We start from the raw sequence: 20,183 nt of genomic DNA on the forward strand, positions 1-20,183 counted from the left end.
CTTTATGAAGCCATGGCTGAACTGACACCCTCCCTGGCTGTGGCACAAGCTCTCCCTCTGCCAGCCCGGCCTGGCTCAGCCAACCAAGCCCAGAGGCGTAAGTTCTGTCTGAGGACCAGCCAGGCGAAGTCCCCAAAGCAGACTGCTGCACTCTGGCCAGCTTGCTGTCTCGGCTAGCTCACCATCAGCTACTTCACCCTGTTCTGCTGGCCCCGGGAGCCCTCCCACCATCCAGGCAGAGGGTCGGACCCATGCGCAACACTGCCCTCCCCCTGCCCCTCCTCCAGAGCCCTCCAGGAAGCAGAGGCCAGACTCCAGAGAAATAGGAACACATTGTCCTTTATTTGCATTTCTCAGAATACTGTACAAAGGGAGTAAAAATCCTATTCACACTTTGCTTAGAAAGATTTTGAGGTGAAAGTTCCTTATGATACATGGGGTGGGGCTTGGGGGGACCAAGAGGCAGAAAACAGGGCCAGTGACCCCCGCAACCCCCACTGCTCCCTCAAGGCCCTGGTACCCACACCTCAGAAGTAACACAGACCCCAGTCAGAGGGGGCGTGGGGAGAAGGCAGCTCCCCTCTGGTCCCGCCCCGCCTCACCTCCTCAGCCTGAGTGGACAGCCCCCACAGGTCACTCCCTGCTCCCTCCACTGTCCTGCTCAGGCGGGGACCATGCAGGACTCCCTAGCCCACCAAACCCATTTGGCGGTGACCTGATGAGCCCACAGGTGCATGCCACACGAGAGGCCCCGGCCCAGACCCCGTCTGCGTGAGAAGGTCACAGGTGAAGGGCTGAGGAAGGGCTGCAGCACCGCTTCTGTGCAGCATCCCCACGCCACCCCCCATCACCACCGCAGAGACGGTGTCACACTGGACCTGGGCTTACGATGACTCACAGGCATCTCCCACCCATTCCACCCTGCCATGCCACCTCGGAGCTGCTGATCCACAGCAGCCTCCCTACCAATGTATCACCCCACCACGTGGCGGGTAAATGTCCCCTCCGAGCCTGCCCCTCCTCTCAGACCACTTCTCAAAGAACGAGGTTGGGTCTATCCCCACCGTCCACCCCCCTTCACACCAATCCCAGCTGCTACGTGGCCCCATTCTTCTAAGACTCAATTCAGTATCCCACCCCTGCCCCCAACTCCCTCCCCCAGGGCCATGATGGCTGCAGCCCTGGCCCCTCACCCCTGGGACCAGGCCACCCACATCCAGCCCACCATCCTGCTCCTTACCCTCCCCATTCCTACCCAGTACCCTAGGTGGGTCGTGCGGGAGCCATCTGACTTGGATTAGACAATTCTCTACCCAGAGCGATGAGGTGCTGCCACACGGTGCTTTCATAGACATAAGCATACACACTAAGTGTCATTCTAAAGACTTAAGAATTAAAGTGAAACAGACTAGAAGCTGTACCGTCCCCTCTGCCCCGCTCACAGGAGTTAAAGTGCTTTAGCAGTCTGAGGATGAGCAAGTGAGCAGGGGGCTTCTCTTGCCCCAACCTCACAGGTCTGTGTTCAGCCCAGAAGCCCAGCCCATTTCATGAACACCCCCCCCCCCCAGAGTCTCTATCCAAAAGGCAAAAGGAAAAAATTTTAAAAAAAAATCAGAAGGGGTCAGAGCCCCAGGGGGGCCCACCCCAACCCACTACAAACTACTTCAAGTCTGCTACTGGGGGAAGTGAGGGGAAAACTAGGGCCCAGAGGCTCAACCCCCGTCTCTGGCGGTTACCAGAGGCTCCTTCTGTCTTCAGCATCACAGCCCAGGCTTCGACCCCTCCCCCGCCATCCCGGGCAGGGGAAAGGGCTGCACCCTCAGTACTTATTGATTCCAAAAATCCGGACTCCGTGGAGCTGGGGCAGCTTGGGGATGAGCACACTCATCAAAGACACAGTGTTGAGGATGAAATGGATCTGGTCATACTTGGTATAGAAGCTGGTGAGGAAGTACCTGTAGGGGATGGTTGGGAGGAGGTATAAATTTGAAAGGTCCCTTTCTTTCCCCTCCCTCATTGGGGGAGACAGATTTCTGACAGTGAGGAGTTATGGGAAAGACTCCCCAGAACCGAGGTAGGGTGGTAAGATCCCCCCAGTTACAGAAGCCCCTGCTGACCCAGGCCCTGTGTTCTGCCCCAGACCCGTGGACCAAACTCAGCGGCAGGAAGGAAGCGCCAACGGAGGACAGACAGGACCAGGGAGTCACAACCTGCACCCAGCATGAGACCCAGGGGCACCCCAGCCTTTCTTCCTCTGGTCATTCCTATGCCAAGGGCCACAGTTGGCGAGGGGTTTAAGCCTCGCAGGGCCCCAGGGTTCCCCAGGCCTTGGCCTTTCCACTGGCATCCTCCTCTGCCCAAGGCACTCACAGCACGATGGGTGTGATGGTCAGGAATTTCCGAGATGCGGTGAACTGGACCCCATAGTCCATCTGCTCCCAGTGGGTGAGCAGCCTCGCCTTGCCCTGGTCCGGGGTCTCAAAGGGTGTCCCCTTCACTGTGTGCAGGAAGATGTACATGCCCTGGAGGGAGGGGCCTTCATTAGAGGACACAGAAGGCCAAAGGCCCACCAGCTCAGCTCCTCTGCCCCAGTCACAGACATGGGCTCCCAGTGATTCGGAGCCCCATCTACTGGGCAGGGGGATGTGGGCCGGAGGTCAGGCTGGAGCAGCTGGGAGACTAGCCAGAGAATAAGGAGACCCACTGGGTGAGAGGGCAGGCCTGGCATGAGGAGAATTCCCGGGGAGGAGTCAAACAGAGAACCAGCAAGGAGATGCCATCTCTCCAGCCCGGGGCTAGGCTTCCTGCGCCAGCTGGGAGGAGGCCAGCTGATGGAAAGGAACCAGGTCTTGCTTGCCCACCAAGAGTACCAGGGAGCAAGCAGGTAGTGAAAGCATGGAGGGGCAAGAGAGAAGGACACTCAGATTCTGACTGGGGAAAGGAGTTTTTGCCCCAGGCCAGGCATCCAAGTGCTGCAGACTCTTTGGGGTCCTTAGCTCAGCTCTTGATGACCCCCTCTTCCAATCCATAAGCCACCCCGTCCAAGAGGTATGGCCATACCTGCAGATTTTATTCCAGTAGCGGGGAGTGGGGCAGAAAGAAGAGAACTCTGGTGACTGAAGTCAGCATGTCACCCTGACATCTGGCCCATGTCTGGGGGTGAGGGTCCCCTACCCCCACCCCAAACCCACCAAAGGCAGGTAGCAGGCAGGCCCTCACCATGTTGTGGATGAGGTTGGTGAGGGTCCAGACGACGGGGACGCTCACGAAGGGAATGCTGAGCAGCACGACGTGGAGAAGCCCAATGGCCAGCACATACGAGAGCCAGATGCCGCGGCTGTTCATCACCCGCGTGTTGGGGTTCACCTCGCTGTGTGCTGTTCCCACGTTCATCCTGCTGCCCCTCTCCTGCCACTGTCCTACAAACAAGCAGCACAAGCAAGACAGGTCACACCACTTTCCCTGCTCCCTCACACTTTCCAATTCCTGCAGGGAGGCAGACTTTATCCATTTCCTGGTGCGGGGCTGGGAAAAACACCAGGCTGCTCTGTACATCATCCAATCAGGACAGTGCCCTTCCAGGCACTCGAACTGCTTGGGTGGACAGGCCATCAACAGGCATCCAGCCCCAGGGCAAAGAAACCACTGCCTGTCTTGCAATCTCACCCTCTGGGGAGCTTTCTGCCCAAGAAGCCCAGGGCAGGGAAGACGGGGCCCGTGCCCTAACAATCACTCAGCAATAAGCCCTGCTGTACTCTGTCTCACTGAGGGTCTGAAATGACACATCTCCCCCTGAACCCCAACCCCCCGTGAGAAGGAACAGGCAGCAGTGGATGAAGTATCCTGGGTCTCCCTGCCCCCTAACTCAGGAGGATAGGCGGGGGTAGAAAGAGAGAGAAAAGGAAGAAAAGAAAAAACAGGCAAGAGACAACCTTTACCCAGACCTGGAAGCTGCCTTCTTGGGGACACAAAACCACCCAACCAGATGTTTTATCCATTTGGCAGCCACTCAGGCTAGCCCTCCTGATGCCACCCGTTTTCCTGCCAAACCATCTCGGCCCTTTTCCCTACCAGAGGAGGGGCAAGCACAGTGAACATTACCAATGTCTACAGTGCCCATGGGCGCCTGAAGCCCACATCAACAGACTTCCCCCAGGGACACACCTACAGCCTCTCTCCTGCCCCCTTCCCTCTCTGCCTACCCATCCTCACCTGGGCCTCTTTTCCCAGTATCTGTTTCCAAGTGTAAGTTATTAGCACCAGGCCTTCCTATGCCCAGTTCCAAGGGCAGAGGCCCTGCAGCAAGGGGAACCAGGAGGGCTTCCCTGGCTGCCCATGAAACCATGCAGCCCAGCCCATTCTTGGATGCAAGTAAGGAGGGGAACAAGCAGCCCCTTGTCCAGAGCTCAGCTGTCCCCAGATCTCTGAGGGCCCTCTGACCAGCAGGAGGTGGGAATAGATGACACCTTTGTACTGGCTCACCTCCTGAACTATGGGGAGATCCTGTCCAATAAAGACCCTAAGGTCATCACCATGGTAACAGCCCCATCTTTCCTGGGGATACAGAAAGGGGTCCCAGATGAGGGTATCCTGGAAGTGTTCAGAAGGTCACCCCCCGACTCTGCTGCGATGACCCCACCCTCACCCCCCAACTTGGTTGCCCTCTATTTCAGGGTGGGATCACAGAGACTGCATAGGAGCCGGAATTCTCAAGGATCAGTTCCCTACTTGCAGGATAATGGGAACAAATTTCCTATCGGATGGCTCCAAGCTTAGAGACCTCAAAGGAAATGCAACCCACAACACACCTTCCCAACATACAAACATACATGTGAAGGCTCCAAAAGCAGTCATGCTCCTGGGGCCCATGAGCTCAACCCATTAGGTTGGATAATTGGGCCTAAGAGAAACCCAGGGAACTAGAAAACCAGGACTGGCTCAGTTGTTTACCTCCCAGGGCCTTAGGGCTTCAGTTACCCAAACACAGTTCCTGGGAAACCTACTGCACAAAAGCCTCCACCTGGTGGAAGGGGAGTGGAGGGTGGAGGAGACAGGCTAGGAAGTGACAGCCTGAAGGGCTTAACTACTGACGAAGAACAGGGAGAGAGTTCCCCAAGTAGGACCAAAAACTACTTCCCTTCCCCACTTCTCCCTAACCTAGACCTACAAGGATAAAGGAGTAGCAAGACCTCTAGCCCTCCCAAGTTGTTTGTCCAGGAAAGCCAAGAGCCTGGCTGAGTCCCAGATGATTCGACACTCTGTTCTGGCTGTAACAGGGCACCCAGCAAAGTCTGAGGCATCTCGGGGTGGGGCTCAGACCTATGGCTTCAACTGACACCCTGGGAAGCTTCTTTCTGCAGCCTGAACATCAGGTGCCCTGAGAGCAGAAATTCCCAGGAGACACCGCCCCCCTCACCAAAAAAAAAGATAGAAAAGTCAATAAACTAAGGGAAAGATTGGCAGCAATAAACTAAGAAAAGCTCTCTTGAGACTTTTGTGTGACTAAGGGTACACACCACTTCCATTAGTGAAATAACCAACTGCCCCTGGCCCAGCAGAGGAGAAATGGGAAGAAGAAGCTGGCAGACACAAAGTAAGCTCACAGCAGCTGAGGCTGAAAAGTTCTGCCGCTAAACTAGCAGGTGGCTGCCCGCGTCAGTCCCCGAGGTGGTTTCATAACCTGCCTCAAACCAAAGCCTGCAGCAACTCTCTTCTGTCAACTACTTTCTTGCTGGCAGCTCTTTCCTACTGGCTCCTACACAAATCTCTCTGCCCAGTCTGTCAGACACTTAAGCCAACACCACAGTGCCAACGGCCAGGTGAGCTGCTTCCCAATCTCTCCCCCAACTAAGGGCAGCAAATCTTTCGCCTTCTGGGTGAGGAGCACAAAGCATAGGAGCCTGCAACCTGGACCCCAGCGGGGAGTCCCTGACACAAAGCCACTTTCTGCCCACCCCCCCAACCGCTCACCACTTAGCTCCAGCTCTTCCTCCCGGACTCGGGAGGGCGGTGGGGATGAAAAGAAGGCAAGAAGAGGAGCGAGCCCCTACTAGCACGCGGAGAGGGCGAGACGAGGAGGCGGAGTCCTCACTATTGTTGGGGTTTACAGAGTGGGACTTCGAGACGAAGTGGGGGTCTCCGCTCCACCCACCAGCCTGGGACCTCGCACTCGGAGCCTGGATTCGTCCGGAGCCCCACCCCCACCCCCACACGTTCACCCAGCTGGAAGCGGCCAAACCTTTATCCCCGAAGCCCAGCCTCTCCCCGCCCCCATCCGCAGCCCAAGCGCTTCTCCTCTACGCCCCATCCCCTGCCTCCTGCCCCCACTTTCCCCTTTGGGCATCACTTCGACTGATGCACCCCGACCCCCCGGCTGATGCACCCCCGCCACCTCCACTCGCCCTGTCCCGATCCCCTCCAACCCCGGGCGCCTCCCCAACAGCCCCCACCTCCTTTCCCGTCCCTCCTGTAGCCCCAGGGTACTCCCGGTTTGGCCACTCCAAGGCCGCCCGACTGGACTCACCGTGTGGGGCCGAGGTCGAGGCCCGGGAAGGGTGCCCGGGGGCAGGGGCCGCTGCTGCTCCAGCAGCTGTAATGAGCCGCGGCGGCAGCCACCCCGCTGGCAGCTCGGGCCGAATCAGCGCCCCGCACCAGCCCCCATTACGTCACCGCCCAGCGCCGGGCCGCCCGCAGCCTCCTGGGAGTTGTAGTATTTACCCCTGCTCCAGCCCAGGGCTCTCTGGGGCCGCCCGCAGGTTTCAACAGTACGCGGAACAAAGGTCAGCTGGTATTGCTTTGACGCATAACAATGCCTGTTTTGGCGTCAGCGTGCTTCTTGTGGAGTTTACTATTGCCCGGTTTTGCAGATGAGGAAAGTTTAAGTTTTAAGTAACTTACCATAGGTCCCCGCTGGGTCCCAGCCTGGACTGAAACCCAGAAATTCTGACCCAAAGTCGGAGTTTTTCAACTACACCTTGCTGCCTCTGGCCCTTCAGACAACTACTGGCTCAGCCCCTGTCAGGCCCTCCTGGAAGCGGTTTTTTCGCGATATTGGTTAGTATGAGAGTCTGGAGGTCAGAGAACTAGGTCCACAGCCTGCCTGCTGCTGTTACACCTGACCCAGGCCGGCCTGGGCCAGGTCTCATCTTTGGCCTTCCCACATTAGACGTGGGAAGAAGACATGTGACTTGGGAAGCCACCCTGGTGAATAACCAGGTCCCTGAGTCCCAGTCCCAGGTCAGCTGTGTGGGTTTTGGGTGGCTGGGGTCGCAGTTTTCCCCTCAGAACTCTGAGGCCGGGGCACAGATTTTCCTGCCAGGTAGACTAGGCAGGCACTGCTTCACCAGCAGTGTAACCCTCAGCAAATAAGTTGTCTTTATCTCCAGTTCCATACCTGTGAAAACCTACCTCCAAGGTTGCGGGAATTCAAAAGAATGTTTGTAAAGCGACTGTTATATTGTAGGAAGCTGTTTCTGTAGGAGACTGAACCAAAGGACTCTTGAGGTCTCCTGGGTCACTCCCACTCTCCATGTCACCAAGAGGGCCTTGTTTGAATAGTTTCTACTTCCCCTGTCCCAGCATCTAAGTCCACTCTATGCCCGGTGGGGCTGGAATAGCAGGATCAGGTGATGTCACGACTGGCCAACCTGCCTGGCTGTGAACAGACACTGGAATGAAGGTGAGGGAACGGAAAGGAGAATGCTGGTCCAGGGAACCTGGGGAGCACTCCTCTGTGACCTCACCCACCCTCTCACCAGGTGGCTGCCAGGAAACAGCTGTCATAACGCTGGAGTGGGCCCCTGAGGGTCCTATTGGACGCCCAACAGGTGGATATCTGAACCACTCAGGGCAGGAGAACAGGCAGCTTCTGAAATATTTCCAGGGCCAGTAGCTCGAGAGCAGTCAGCCCAAGACGTGAATAGTCACCCCAGAGTCTTAAACAGTTGTGCCTGGGCCTTGCAGAAGTTCCTGCTGGTTGGTAGAGGCCCCTTCTGAAGAAATAAGCAAAAACTGCGTGTTGTCCTTCCATAGAGGCCTCCCCAGTACTGAGGGGAAAAAAAAATTCTTATTTTTCCCAAAATGCACCTACTGGACTCCTTCCACTTTTCTCTGGGAGTCTTTCATCTTCCCCATAGTTGATCAAGCTCTCTGATCTTTGCCAATTTCCTGTCTGAAGTTCAGTGACCCAGACTGGTTCCAAACCTCAAACAAGGGTCTGACTAAATGCATAGTCTAACAGAAAGATTACTGGACATGCCATGCCCTATTAATAGCTCCTGTTATCAAGGGTGTTTTTTTTTTTTCCTACAATGAGAATGAACAGAGTCCTGACTCACTCTAGGTTTGTGGTGAATTGTGGATCGCTTTCTGCTTAATTTAGCCTGAGTCCCTGTCATCACCTTTCTCCTCTGGCTTTCTGCCCTTGTAATTACCATGTCTTAACCAGACATCCTTCAGCCTTGAATAGGCCTGAGCACAGTTCAGAATGAGTGACAGCACTCTTATGTGGCGCTGGTGTGTGTAACCCCTCAGACAAACAATTGCTGATGCCAAGAGATTAAAAAATTGTTCAGGCCTCGGAGCCATGATTACACTTCTGGTAGCATATTCTGAGGAAGTACAGCCCATATACTACGTGTGAGGGTGTTCATTCCAGCATTATCTATAATAATAGAAAACTGAAAGCAACCCAGTTCAGTTCAGTCGCTCAGTCGTGTCCCACTCTTTGTGACCCCATGAACCACAGCACGCCTGGCCTCCCTGTCCATCACCAACTCCCGGAGTTCACCCAAACCCATGTCCATTGAGTTGGTGATAGCATCCAACCAACCATCTCATCCTCTGTTGTCCCCTTCTCCTTCTGCCCTCAATCTTTCCCAGCATCAGGGTCTTTTCAAATGAGTCAGCTCTTCACATCAGGTGGCCAAAGTATTGGAGTTTCAGCTTCAACATCAGTCTTTCCAATGAACACCCAGGACTGATCTCCTTTAGGATGGACTGGTTGGATCTCCTTGCAGTCCAAGGGACTCTCAAGAGTCTTCTCCAACACCACAGTTCAAAACCATCAATTCTTCTGCACTCAGCTTTCTTTATAGTCCAACTCTCACATCCATACATGACTGCTGGAAAAACCATAGCCTTGACTAGATGGACCTTGGTTGGCAAAGTAATGTCTCTGCTTTTTAATATGCTGTCTAGGTTGGTCCTAACTTTCCTTTCAAGGAGTAAGCGTCTGTTAATTTCATGGCTGCAGTCACCATCTGCAGTGATTTTGGAGCCCAGAAAAATAAATTCTGACACTCTTTCCCCATCCCAAGTGCCCAAGAAAAAGTTATAGTACCATATCCACTGAGTGATGCAGAAGGAAGCCATATAGTAAATGACTGTGACCAAGAAAATGTTAAATGAGAAGATCAGGACACAAAATAGCCTGCGCTGGGAGTTCCCTAGCGGTCCAGTGGTTAGGCACGGGGCTTTCAGTGTCGTAGGCCTGGGTTCAATCCCTGGTAAGGAAACTAAGATCCCAAAAGCCATGCAGCCCGGCAAGAAAAAAAAAAGTCTGAGCACCCCCCAGGGATGCAGTCAGCAAAACAAACACCCAACTCCATCAACAAATAAATTGGAAGAAAAAAGGAGAGGGAGAGACTTAAAATGAAAGGAAATTAAGAAATCTATCAATCAAAAGCCTTATTGGGGTCCTCATTTAAAAACTTACTTAAAAAAACACCAACTTAAAAAATATTTAAATTATTGAGGAAATTTGAATACTAACTATTCAAATTGATGATTTTAATGAAATATACATTTTAAGGCATGGGTTGGGGACTTCCCTGGTGGCTCAGATGGTAAAGCATCTGTCTACAGTGCGGGAGACCCGGGTTCAATCCCTGGCTTGGGAAGATCCCCTGGAGAAGGAAATAGCAATCCACTCCAGTACTATTGCCTGGAAAATCCCATGGACAGAGGAGCCTGGAAGGCTACAGTCCATGGGGTCGCAAAGAGTCGGACACAACTGAGCGACTTCACTTCACTTCATGGTACTGTGGTAATTTTTTCAGTAAAAAAGTCCTTATCTTCTGGACATATACACTAAATTGTGTGGATTAAATTATATGATGACTGGATTTGCTTCAAAATAATCTGGGCTGGGGTGGGGGAGGGGAAGAAAAGCAGCAAGTTGGGCCATGAGGTGATAATTATTGAAACTGGGAGATGGGGACATGAGATTACTTCTATTATTTTCTATGCTTTTTTTGTTTGAAATTGTCCATAATAAAAAGTTTTTATAAATCTGCAAATGCATTCACGATTATGATGTGACAAGACAGAGCAACACTGGTAAGATCCTGGCACCAGACTGCCAGGGTTCAACTCCCAGCTCCTGTGGTTGCCAGCTGTGTGACCTTAGGCAAGTCACTGGACCTCTCTGTGCTGTGGCTCCTAGAAATGAAGAATGTTGATCTTCATGGTGATACCTGCCACATGTTGTTGAGAGAATTAAATGGGTCACTACATGTGAAGCACTTAGAACGAACCCAGGCACACAGAAATTGTTACTGACTTTTATTAATCCATTCCACGTTTGAGTGATATTTCATCATCTGCTTCACTAGGCTGTGGAAATCCAATAAAATAAAAACAGATTTTGTGTTAGGATGGAGAGGTTGGGGGTGATTTTTTCATTCTCTAGTTTCAAACTTTGTTAATGTGAGATTATCCGTTTTTAAATTTTTTATGAAAAGTGTTTATATTTTTAAAACAGAGTTGAGTCATCTCCACTGACTCTCCCTGCCCTCTGGGAGCTCCTTAGTCTGCTCAAGTAGACACGTTCCCAGCCTTGGGGTGTTTCCATCTGGTGGGGTGGTGTGGCCTCTGCTTGCCACAGATACACCGTGTGGGCCGAGATAGCAAACAGGGGTGGGATAACAAGCTGGAAATGCATTCCTGGGGTGCTGGCAGTGGTGGGAAGTGAGGAGGTGGGATGTCAAGAAAGAGAACCCCTTCTTCCGAACCCCAGGGGGGATGACTGAGCCCTCCACTCTTATCACCTCCTACTCCCCTCCAATTCATTCCTGCTGCTCTCCAGCTCCCCCCACCTCACCTCCCTCCTTCCAGAAGGGGAGGTGTTGAGGTCACACCCAGAGCAAGTGCAAGGAAGCAAAGAGCTGTTTATGTCCGCAGCTGTTTTTGTTTGGGTGGGGGGGCACCCCGGGCGTGTGGTGGCAGCGGAAGGGAGGGGGCAGTGATGCTGAGCCATCAGAGCCCTGAGTGAGTTTCCCAAGTTGATGAGAAACAGGAGGAGGTGCCAGGACAGGCCACGTTGCCAGTGGGCACTCCACTCTCCTCCCCTTGCCCAGCCCTGTGGTTGGCTATTTTGGGCTGCAGAGGGAAAGGGCCGAGCCTGCCAGGGCCTCCTGGGCCAGAATCAGGGCTAGGGAACCAGAACCTCCCTCTGGGAACCAAGAGTGGGCTGCTCATTAGGAACCCCTCTATCTGCATATTCTCTGATACAAACAATTGAGATTTTCCTCTATGTGGGGAAGAAAAAAAAAAAACCGTTTAGAAAACTGTAAATATTACCAGATTAAAAAGCCCATGGATATAAAAACAGTAGCTTTAAGAAAAACTCCCCTAGGTTCCTTCCAGTCTCATGACTACCCCTAGCAGGCCCCACCTCTTTAGGAATTCTGGGCTGCCACTGGCCCAGATCAGCTTCCGCCTTCCCCTCCTAATACAGCTCCTCCTTCAGGGGTAATCACAGCCACCATTATTAGCGTTTGCTCTGTTCCAGGCACTGGGCAAAAGGTCTTACCTACATCAACTCTCTTCATCTTTCAAACAACTCTGTGATATAGGTATATAGGCAGATAGATAGGGTTTTGTTTTGGGGTTTTTTTGGCTGTTCCGGGTCTTCGTTGCTCCTCAGACTTTTCTCTAGTTGCAGTCAGTAGGCTACTCTCTAGTTGTGATGATGCGCGGGCTTCTCATTGCAGTGGCTTCTCTTGTGGGGGAGCTCGGGCTCTAGGGCGCGTGGGCTTCAGTAGTTGCGTCTCAGCTCTAGAGCACAGGCTCAACAGTTGCGGCGGGTGGGCTTAGTTACTCCACGGCACCATGGGATCTTCCCCTGACCAGCGATCGAAACTGTGTCCCCTGCATTGGCAGGCAGATTCTTTACCGCTGAGCCACCAGGGAAGCCCCAGTGGGTATTTTTATTATCTGCACTTTGCAAATGAGATAACTGCTGTAGGAAGTGTTTAAATATTGTGCCGAAAGTCATACCGCTGCTGCTGCGGCTGCTGCTAAGTCGCTTCTGTCGTGTCCGACTCTGTGCGACTCCATAGACGGAAGCCCACCAGGCTCCCCCGTTCCCGGGATTCTCCAGGCAAGAACACTGGAGTGGGTTGCCATTTCCTTCTCCAATGCATGAAAGTGAAAAGTGAAAGGGAAGTCGCTCAGTCGTGTCCGATTCTTAGCGACCCCAGCGACCCCTGGAAAATCTCAGGATTTTCCAGGCAAGAGTACTAGAGTGGGGTGCCATTGCCTTCTCCGAGTCATACCGCTAGGAAATGGCATTTCTCCCAAAATTCAATCCTGGCCACACACACTCCTGCAACCATATGTCCCTCATGTTTGCATCAGTGCTTTATAAAGACTTCTCTCCTGCACTGCGCAAGTGCTGTAGTTATGTTACACATCCACTGCCCCTGGAGGCTGCTTGCTCCGTATTTCTTACTCATGTTTGCATTTCCTGTATATAATAGGTTCTCAGGAAATGTTAGCTGAGATGCACACCTCCCAAACTACTGATGTATCAAGCCCCTAACCGCTCTCCCCTAACCACACCAGGCTCTCTCTTGCTCATGTCTCAGCCTACAATGCCTTTGTGCTGCTGGTAGACTCCTATTTGTCCCAGAAAGCCACCCCTCACCTGTCTCCTTCTCTGTGAAGGAGACTGTCCAAACAGAACCCGCTGCTTCATCCTCTCCACTTCTCTGAGGCTTGCAGACGCCTCAGCTACAGCCCATCCCTAGGCCATCAAGAGGGCAAATTTGCGCACACACCCATTGTCTGAAGGCTGTTCTCTCTGCATCCCCAGTGCCTAAGAGGCCCAGCAGGTGTGTGTCGAACTAAGGAGAGAGTACATCTGAGGACGGGAGCGTGAGGCATGTACACCCTTGTCAGTTTCCACAAAAGAGCAGAGGACTTTGTTGCCCCCAAAGCCCAAACTGCCCAAGAGACTGGTGTTAGATGGGTCCCTGGTTGACATGCTGGGTCAAGGAGACAGCTCTCCTCCTTTCCTTTCAGTTTTCCCTCTCTACCCAGGCTGAGCCTGAGGGGTGCTTTCTATATCAGGCAGGGAGGGCCCTAGAAGACTGCTCAACTTCCTTCCTCCAAAGTCACATCTCTGGGGCGTGGAGTTACTGTCGTTGAAGGGAAGAATTGTGACTCCGGCCACGGAGGGTGGGGCCCTTTCCAGGGCCCTGAACTTGGGAGCCAAGGCCTGCCGTGCCTCAGTCTCTTCCCTGCCGCATCATCACAGATACATCAGGCTGGAAGGGGTTTCAGAGGCCAGGAGTCCGGAGAACCAAAGACCCAGGGGAATCGGGGAAGGATGTGCCCACTGGCACAAATGTCTGATGAGCTTGAGCTCCTCCAGCCATAGCTCCTTCAGTCACCCATCCCTCATCACTTCCCGCCTGGACTGGTGTAGTAGCTGGTCTCTCATTCACCAATACATCTTCCACTCAGCCAGCGGCATGAGCCACATTCAAAGCTAATTTTAATGCCCTTCCATCCATCAGCCATGGAAACAAGTCCTAATTCTTGCCTTGTATACAAGGCCCCAGGATCTCGACCTTTTCCACTTTAACTGTAGCCTTTGCCACCACCCCTTCAGCTCTACATCTAGGAGAAGCCAAGCCTTCTGATGCTCCCTTCTTCCTGCATATACTCTGTTCCTCCGCCTGATGAACTCAGCCTTAAAACCCAACTCAAATGTCTCTCCCTGGTAGAGCCTTCCCTGAGATCTTGGAAAAGCTAGTGTATCAGGTAAGAATGCTCTCAGTTAAAAGCAACAGAAAACCCAAGCAAAGGAATGATTCTCACCCTGGGTTGCCGTCAGAATCACCTAAAGAGGAACTTCCCTGGTGGTCCAATGGTTAAGACTCTGCGCTTCCAGTGCAGTGAATGCAGATTTGATCCCTGGCTGGGGAACTAAGGTTTTTTGTGCCATGAGGCATGGCCAAAAATATTTTTAAATGAAAAATATTTAAAAGTCACCTAAGGAGCTTTAAAAAGTCCCCATCACTGTACACATGCCAGATCAATTTAATTAGAATATTTGAGATGGACCCAGGCATCTGTAATTCTCAAAACCTCCCATGTTCTAATGTGCAGCGAAGTTAAGAAGCACTGAAGCAGGAGTTATCTTTCTCACATAATGAGTCCAGAAGTAGGCAGTTGCTGGTGTTGGCTGAGCGGCTTAGCCATATCCAGGCCAGGTCTCAGTGATACTCTTGACCTTTCCTTTCTGCTTTGCTGCCTCAAGGTCAAAATATGGCTGTAGTTGACTCTTCATGTCCAATGCCTGAAGAAAGCTGTAGAGAAAAGGGGAGAGTTCAATCCATCCTCTTTTTATGAGCAAATCAAAGATTGGCCTAGAAACCTCTCAGTCAACTTCAGCTTAGATGTCATTGGCCATAGTGAGCCACACCCAGCTGCCAAGATTGCTCCTCCCAAATCAGTGTGTGCTATCAAGGAAGGAGCTTAGGAACGGATGCTGAAGGGTGGCAGAATACACCACCCCAAAATATGTCACATGGGCCTAAGGATTATTTTGAGCAGATGCAAGAAGGGCATTCTAATCTCCTCTTTTCTTCCAGAAAAGAAAGTGAAAGTGTTCATCGCTCAGTAATGTCCAACCGTTTGCGACCCCATGGACTATAGCCCGCCAAGCTCCTCTGTCCATGGAATTCTCCAGGTGAGAATACTGGAATAAGTTGCCACTCCCTTCTCCAGGGGATCTTTCCAACCCAGAAAAGTGGCAAAACATTAATACTTTTATTCAGGGATCGAACCTGGGTCTCCTGCATTGCAGGCAGATTCTTTACCATCTGAGTCACCAGAGAAGCTCTTCTTCCAGAAAACAGGAGCGCAAACTCCCCACGTGAAAGATACCCTCCCTATAATCAGAAGAAAAGAAGATTCTTCAACGGGGAGTCAAAGGCAAGAGAATTCTGTACAAACAGACTTTGTTAAAATAATTTCTATCTTCCTCTAGGCTCCCCATATATTTCAGTCACTTCTCCACAATTGCTTCTCTTTATTCAACCCAGAATAAAAGTATTAATGTTTTGCCACTCTTCTGGGTCTTCACTTCCTTGTGAAGGTTCCCATGTCATTAATATAAATTTGTTTTTGACTCTTTTTTAATTGAAGTATAGTTGGGGTTTTTCTTTTTGGCTGTGCTACATGCTTTCCAAGAGCTTAGTTCCCCGACCAGGGATCAAACCCAGGACCCCTGCAGTGGAAGTGTGGAGTCCTAACCTCTGGACTGCCAGGGAATTCCCACTGAAGTATAGTTGATTTATAATGTTTCAGTTGCACAGCAAAGTGAATCAGTTATACACACACACACACCCATATATGTATGTATTTTTTTTTTCAGATTCATTACAATATATTGAATATAGCTCCCTATGCTCTACAGTAGGACCTTGTCATTTATCTTTTTTACATGTAGTGGTATGTATCTGTTAATCCCAAATTCCAAGTTTACCCCTCCTCATCCATATAATTGTCTATGCTTTCCTCCTGTTAAGCTGCTTATGTCACTTCAGTTCTCAGGCCCAGCTGAAAAGCCCTAATTGGGCAGGGGAAAACTGTTGCCTCCCCTAGAGCACCAGCAGATTCTGCCTTGGTGACTTAACCTCTCTCTTGGCTTCACACATCATCTGGCAGACATCACGTTAAAGGCATTGTGCAGACGTGTGTCAACATGTCCGTGTCTCCCTCCAGACCGGCAGTTCTTAACTCAGACTGAACATTAGAAATACCTGGGGAGCATTTTGAGAAAAATACCAGTGCATACACCCCATCCACAGAGATTTTAATTGGTCCAGGTACACCCAAGCATAACTAATTTTAGAAACTCCCCAGAGTGATTCTAATGGGCAGACTGGGTGAAACACTGGGCTAACCACTGCTATCTAAGACCTTCAAAACAGGGGCTGGGGACTTCCCTGGCAGTTCAGTGATTAAGACTTCACCTTCCAATGCAGGGAGGGAGTGAGTTTGCTCCCTGGTCGGGGAGTAAAGATCCCACATGCCTCATAGCCAAAAGCTAAAACATAAGAAAAAAATTAACTAGAAGCAATATTGTAACGAATTCAATAAAGACTTTAAAAATGGTCCACATCAAAAAAAAAAAAAAGAAGAAGAAACTTAAAAGAACAGGGGCTAAATCTTGAGCACAGCACTACTTACAACATGGGACTCACAGGATATCTTCACTGAATGAACAAATGAATAAATGAATAAACAGTGGAGAAGAACTTCTGCTTCAGCCTCGTTCCCCCTCAGACTGTACTGTGCGCCATTCTGAGTGTTGTTCCTCCTTCCTCTCTGTTTTCTCATCTCTACTGAGCACCACATTCAATCACCCTCAATGAATGACGTCATGAGCCAGCCGGACCCTCCTGGGTGCACAGACTTCCTGCTTCTCTGACAGCTGCCATGCCAGACACCCCAGTCCCACTCTTACCTGGCAGCCGCCCAAGTTGAAGGAGATAACTCTCTCCATCCACATCCAGGCTCCCCTCTTGTGCCTTAGCTAAAGCCCCCACCCGGTGTGACAAGACAGCAGTGGGGTGGGGGTGGGAGTAGGGTTCCACATGCTTCCTCTTCCACACTCATCCCCAATCCCAAAGTGAACCCCCAAGTATTCAGTAGCAGAGTGTCTGGGCTAACGAACAGGCAACCCACAGACAAAATGTCCACTTCTGCCCAAGTGTCGAAAATGTGTCTTATTGGATTCAGTGGACAATCTGCAGTCTGAGAAATGACCCTGTTAATGTCACTGGAATGAGTCAGTGGTGAGCACATCCTCAGTGATAACATCATCCCATATCCTAGCCTCTGATTCTGACTTCCATTACCCGTCTGAAAATGCTTATTCAAGGTCACGTACAGGGCCAGGCTCAGGGACCTGCAACCTGTATAGGGCCCCATGCCTTCCATTCAGAAGGGCCCTGCACTTGGTTTTACAACCTACTGCTGTTGCCATCTTGAAATTCTCAATCTCTGAACAAAGGACCCCACGTCTTCATTTTGCACTGAAGCCTGCAGTTCTGTGTCCACTGCTGTTCATCTGTAGTCTCTTAGAAAATCCGGCAAGGTTCTCCTTCCCAGAAAGGTCTCCACAGCATATGACCTCAGCTCTCTGTGACACCCACTCTTCTGTTCCCTTCCCTTTCATTAGGAGACGGTGGCGTGATGGGGCAGTGTGGCTGTAAATGATGGTCAGGATCAAGAGACCCTGGGGAATAAGTAGTCCAAGCTCTCCCCAGCTCCTAGGCATGAGGGAGAGTTAAAGGTACCAACTTGGGAGCTCAAGGCCCCAGCAAACTAAGAGAACGTGAGTCAGCTCCAATCCAGAAGGAAAAACCAGTGAAAAAACTTCTAGATGACCGCATGGAACTTCAGAAACCTTGAAGAACCCCCTCCTGCTCCTTAAGGGGCCATCTGCCAACAGTGCAGAGAACTAACACAGTGCCCCCTGCCTGGCAAGGAGGCTGGACACCCTTCAGGGAGCCAGAAGATGAGGTCCTCCCAAGAGAGACAAGTTTTCCAAGAAAAAGGGTGAAGGAAGCTTATTTGCCATGGAAGAAGGTGTGCACAGTAGGAGGGGGGACGGGTTGCTGAAGGCAGTGGTGTGAAATGAGGCCCCCCTCCAGGCCTGCCAAGCAGGGATCCTCCTACTGAGCCAAGCTCTGGGCAGAAGGCAGAGGTTCTAGGAGGCAGAGTCTCAGCCCCAGCAGAGAGAGGAAGGATGGAGGCTGGCAATGTCAAGGCCTTGGAAAGGGAGCCTGAGGCGGGGAATGGAACTGGGGCCTGGTCTTCCCATGACAGGGCTCATCAGGGTCCAGGATCTACCCTCTCTGGGCATCGCCTGGCCAGACCAGGGCTCAGGTATCTGACACCTGGGGCCTGGAGTCACATGCCAGGAAACCCAACACTCCTGGGCCCCAGCCCCCAGCTTCCAGCAGCTACAGGAGCAGGGCTCCGGAGGAGGAAGTGGGTCTCCAGAGTCGGGAGGGCAGCACAGGAGAAGGCTCTCCCAGCAACAGGGTGAGAGGCTGGGAAGACGAGGGGGGAGAGGACAGGGAGGAAGAGTGGGGTGGAGAGGACAGAGCTGGGACGGGTCGAGGGGTGGACGCTCCAGGAAAGGGGGTGAATGGGCACAGAAGTTGGGGGCCTGAGTCACTCAGCCTGGCTATATACCATAAAGTCTTATTACTGATCCGTCCTCCTTGTCTCCTTCACACGAGTGCTCTCTGGTGCCTACCTGGCCTACCTGGCAGCCACCCAGGTCCTTTATTCCAGTGGAAGGAGAACAGTACATGAGCAGAAGCAGATGCTTAGGAGCCCCCAGACCCAGAATGACCAACAGAGCCTTGGGCAGAAAGACTTCCTAGGTTAGCCCTCCAGAATCAAAGTGAACTTAGAAGAGTCTCAGGCCCAGGAGACTGTCTACCCTGAGGGCCCAGTAAGGAGTCTTAGACTCCAAGGAAGCAAAAGAGCCACCCAGCCACCCACCTCTCTCTGAGGGGGAGAAGGAAACGGCAACCCACTCCAGTATTCTTGCCTGGAGAATCCCATGGACAGAGCAGCCTGGCAGGCTGCAGTCCACGGGGTCGCAAGAGTCGGACATGACTTAGTGGCTAAAGAGAGAGAGAAGCCAGAGGGAACTCCCAAAGGAGAGGCCCTAGCCCGAAGAGAATCCAGAGGCAGACTTCAGGAAGAGAACGCTGGCCACAAGGAACAGAATTCTCTCGACTCACTCTTCCTTTCTGGAACTTTTCCTTCCCCAGATTCTACTCCAGTCCAGGACTATGCCAATCTGTGGCCATGTTCCCGCCAGCCAGTCACCTCCTGTCCCTGCTGCTGGTGATAGACGCAGGGGGAACCGTGCCCAGCCCCCAGGGGGTTCCCCAGGGCTGCTATGCGGCAGAGGAAGCTGGGGAGCAGACCTTCCGCTGCAGCCAGGCGGGTCTGAGCACCGTGCCCACCAGCATCCCCAACGACACCCGCAAGCTCTACCTGGATGCCAACAGGCTGGCGTCGGTGCCAGCTGGTGCCTTCCGGCACCTGCCTGTCCTGGAGGAGCTGGATCTGTCCCATAACATCCTTGCCCACCTCTCAGGGGCTGCTTTCCAGGGCCTGGCGGGCACACTGCGCCACCTCGACCTCTCTGCCAACCAGCTGGCCTCGGTGCCCGTGGAGGCTTTCATGGGGCTAAAGATCCAAGTGAACCTGTCTGCCAACCCATGGCGCTGCGACTGTGCCCTCCAGGAGGTGCTCCGTCGGGTGAGGCTGGCCCCGGGCACTGGGGCGGGCATTGTGTGTGGCCCAGAAGCCCGACCGGACCTTGTGGGGCAGAAGTTCCTGCCACTGGTCGGGGAGGAAGAGTTGTGTGGGACAGGGCGGGGCGGGGCCCGGCGCAGCACTGACGTGGCCCTGCTGGTCACCATGGGGGGCTGGCTGGTTCTGGTGGTGGCTTATCTGGCCCACTACGTGTGGCAGAACCGGGACGAGACCCGACGTCCGCTCAAGCGGGCCCAAGTGCTGCCTGTGCGCTCTGAGGACTCCTCCACCCTCAGCACAATGGTCTGACGACCAGGGACATTTCTCCGGGCCCACGCCCAGCTCCCCTCTCCATACCATCTCCTCTCCTCTGACCCCCTCTGCCTCCCCTGCAGCCCCTTCCCATCCCCCAATTCCACCCCCTTCCTCCTCTGTCTCTCTGAAACACCTGATATCTCTCAGTCCACCAACACCATCTTCGGTGCCTGGGGGTTTGAGCGCCTACTTTTGGTACCTACTCGGCTGGTCTCTCATAAAGAGAGCGAGGGCGAGAGACTGTGTAACCTTTATTGTTATAGATTCCCTGCATGGAAAAATAT

The 20,183-nt window shown here is 52.6% G+C and overlaps 2 protein-coding genes across 2 annotated transcripts; one reads left to right on the top strand and one right to left on the bottom strand.

The window, feature by feature from the left end:
* Positions 1–1,169: 1,169 nt before the first annotated feature.
* ORMDL3 (ORMDL sphingolipid biosynthesis regulator 3) lies at positions 1,170–6,636 on the bottom strand. The gene is made up of 4 exons (XM_052657408.1): positions 6,524–6,636; positions 3,220–3,419; positions 2,371–2,522; positions 1,170–1,955 (listed from the first exon to the last, which is right to left on the bottom strand). Exons 2-4 carry the CDS (start codon positions 3,391–3,393, stop codon positions 1,820–1,822), a joined length of 462 nt encoding a protein of 153 aa, XP_052513368.1. The 5' UTR covers positions 3,394–3,419; positions 6,524–6,636; the 3' UTR covers positions 1,170–1,819.
* On the top strand, positions 6,016–19,893 carry LRRC3C (leucine rich repeat containing 3C). The gene is made up of 2 exons (XM_052658625.1): positions 6,016–6,779; positions 19,092–19,893. Exons 1-2 carry the CDS (start codon positions 6,016–6,018, stop codon positions 19,891–19,893), a joined length of 1,566 nt encoding a protein of 521 aa, XP_052514585.1.
* Positions 19,894–20,183: the final 290 nt, after the last annotated feature.

The sequence above is a fragment of the Budorcas taxicolor genome, chromosome 19 (genome assembly GCF_023091745.1).
Source record: "Budorcas taxicolor isolate Tak-1 chromosome 19, Takin1.1, whole genome shotgun sequence".
Taxonomy (NCBI): Eukaryota; Metazoa; Chordata; class Mammalia; order Artiodactyla; family Bovidae; genus Budorcas; species Budorcas taxicolor.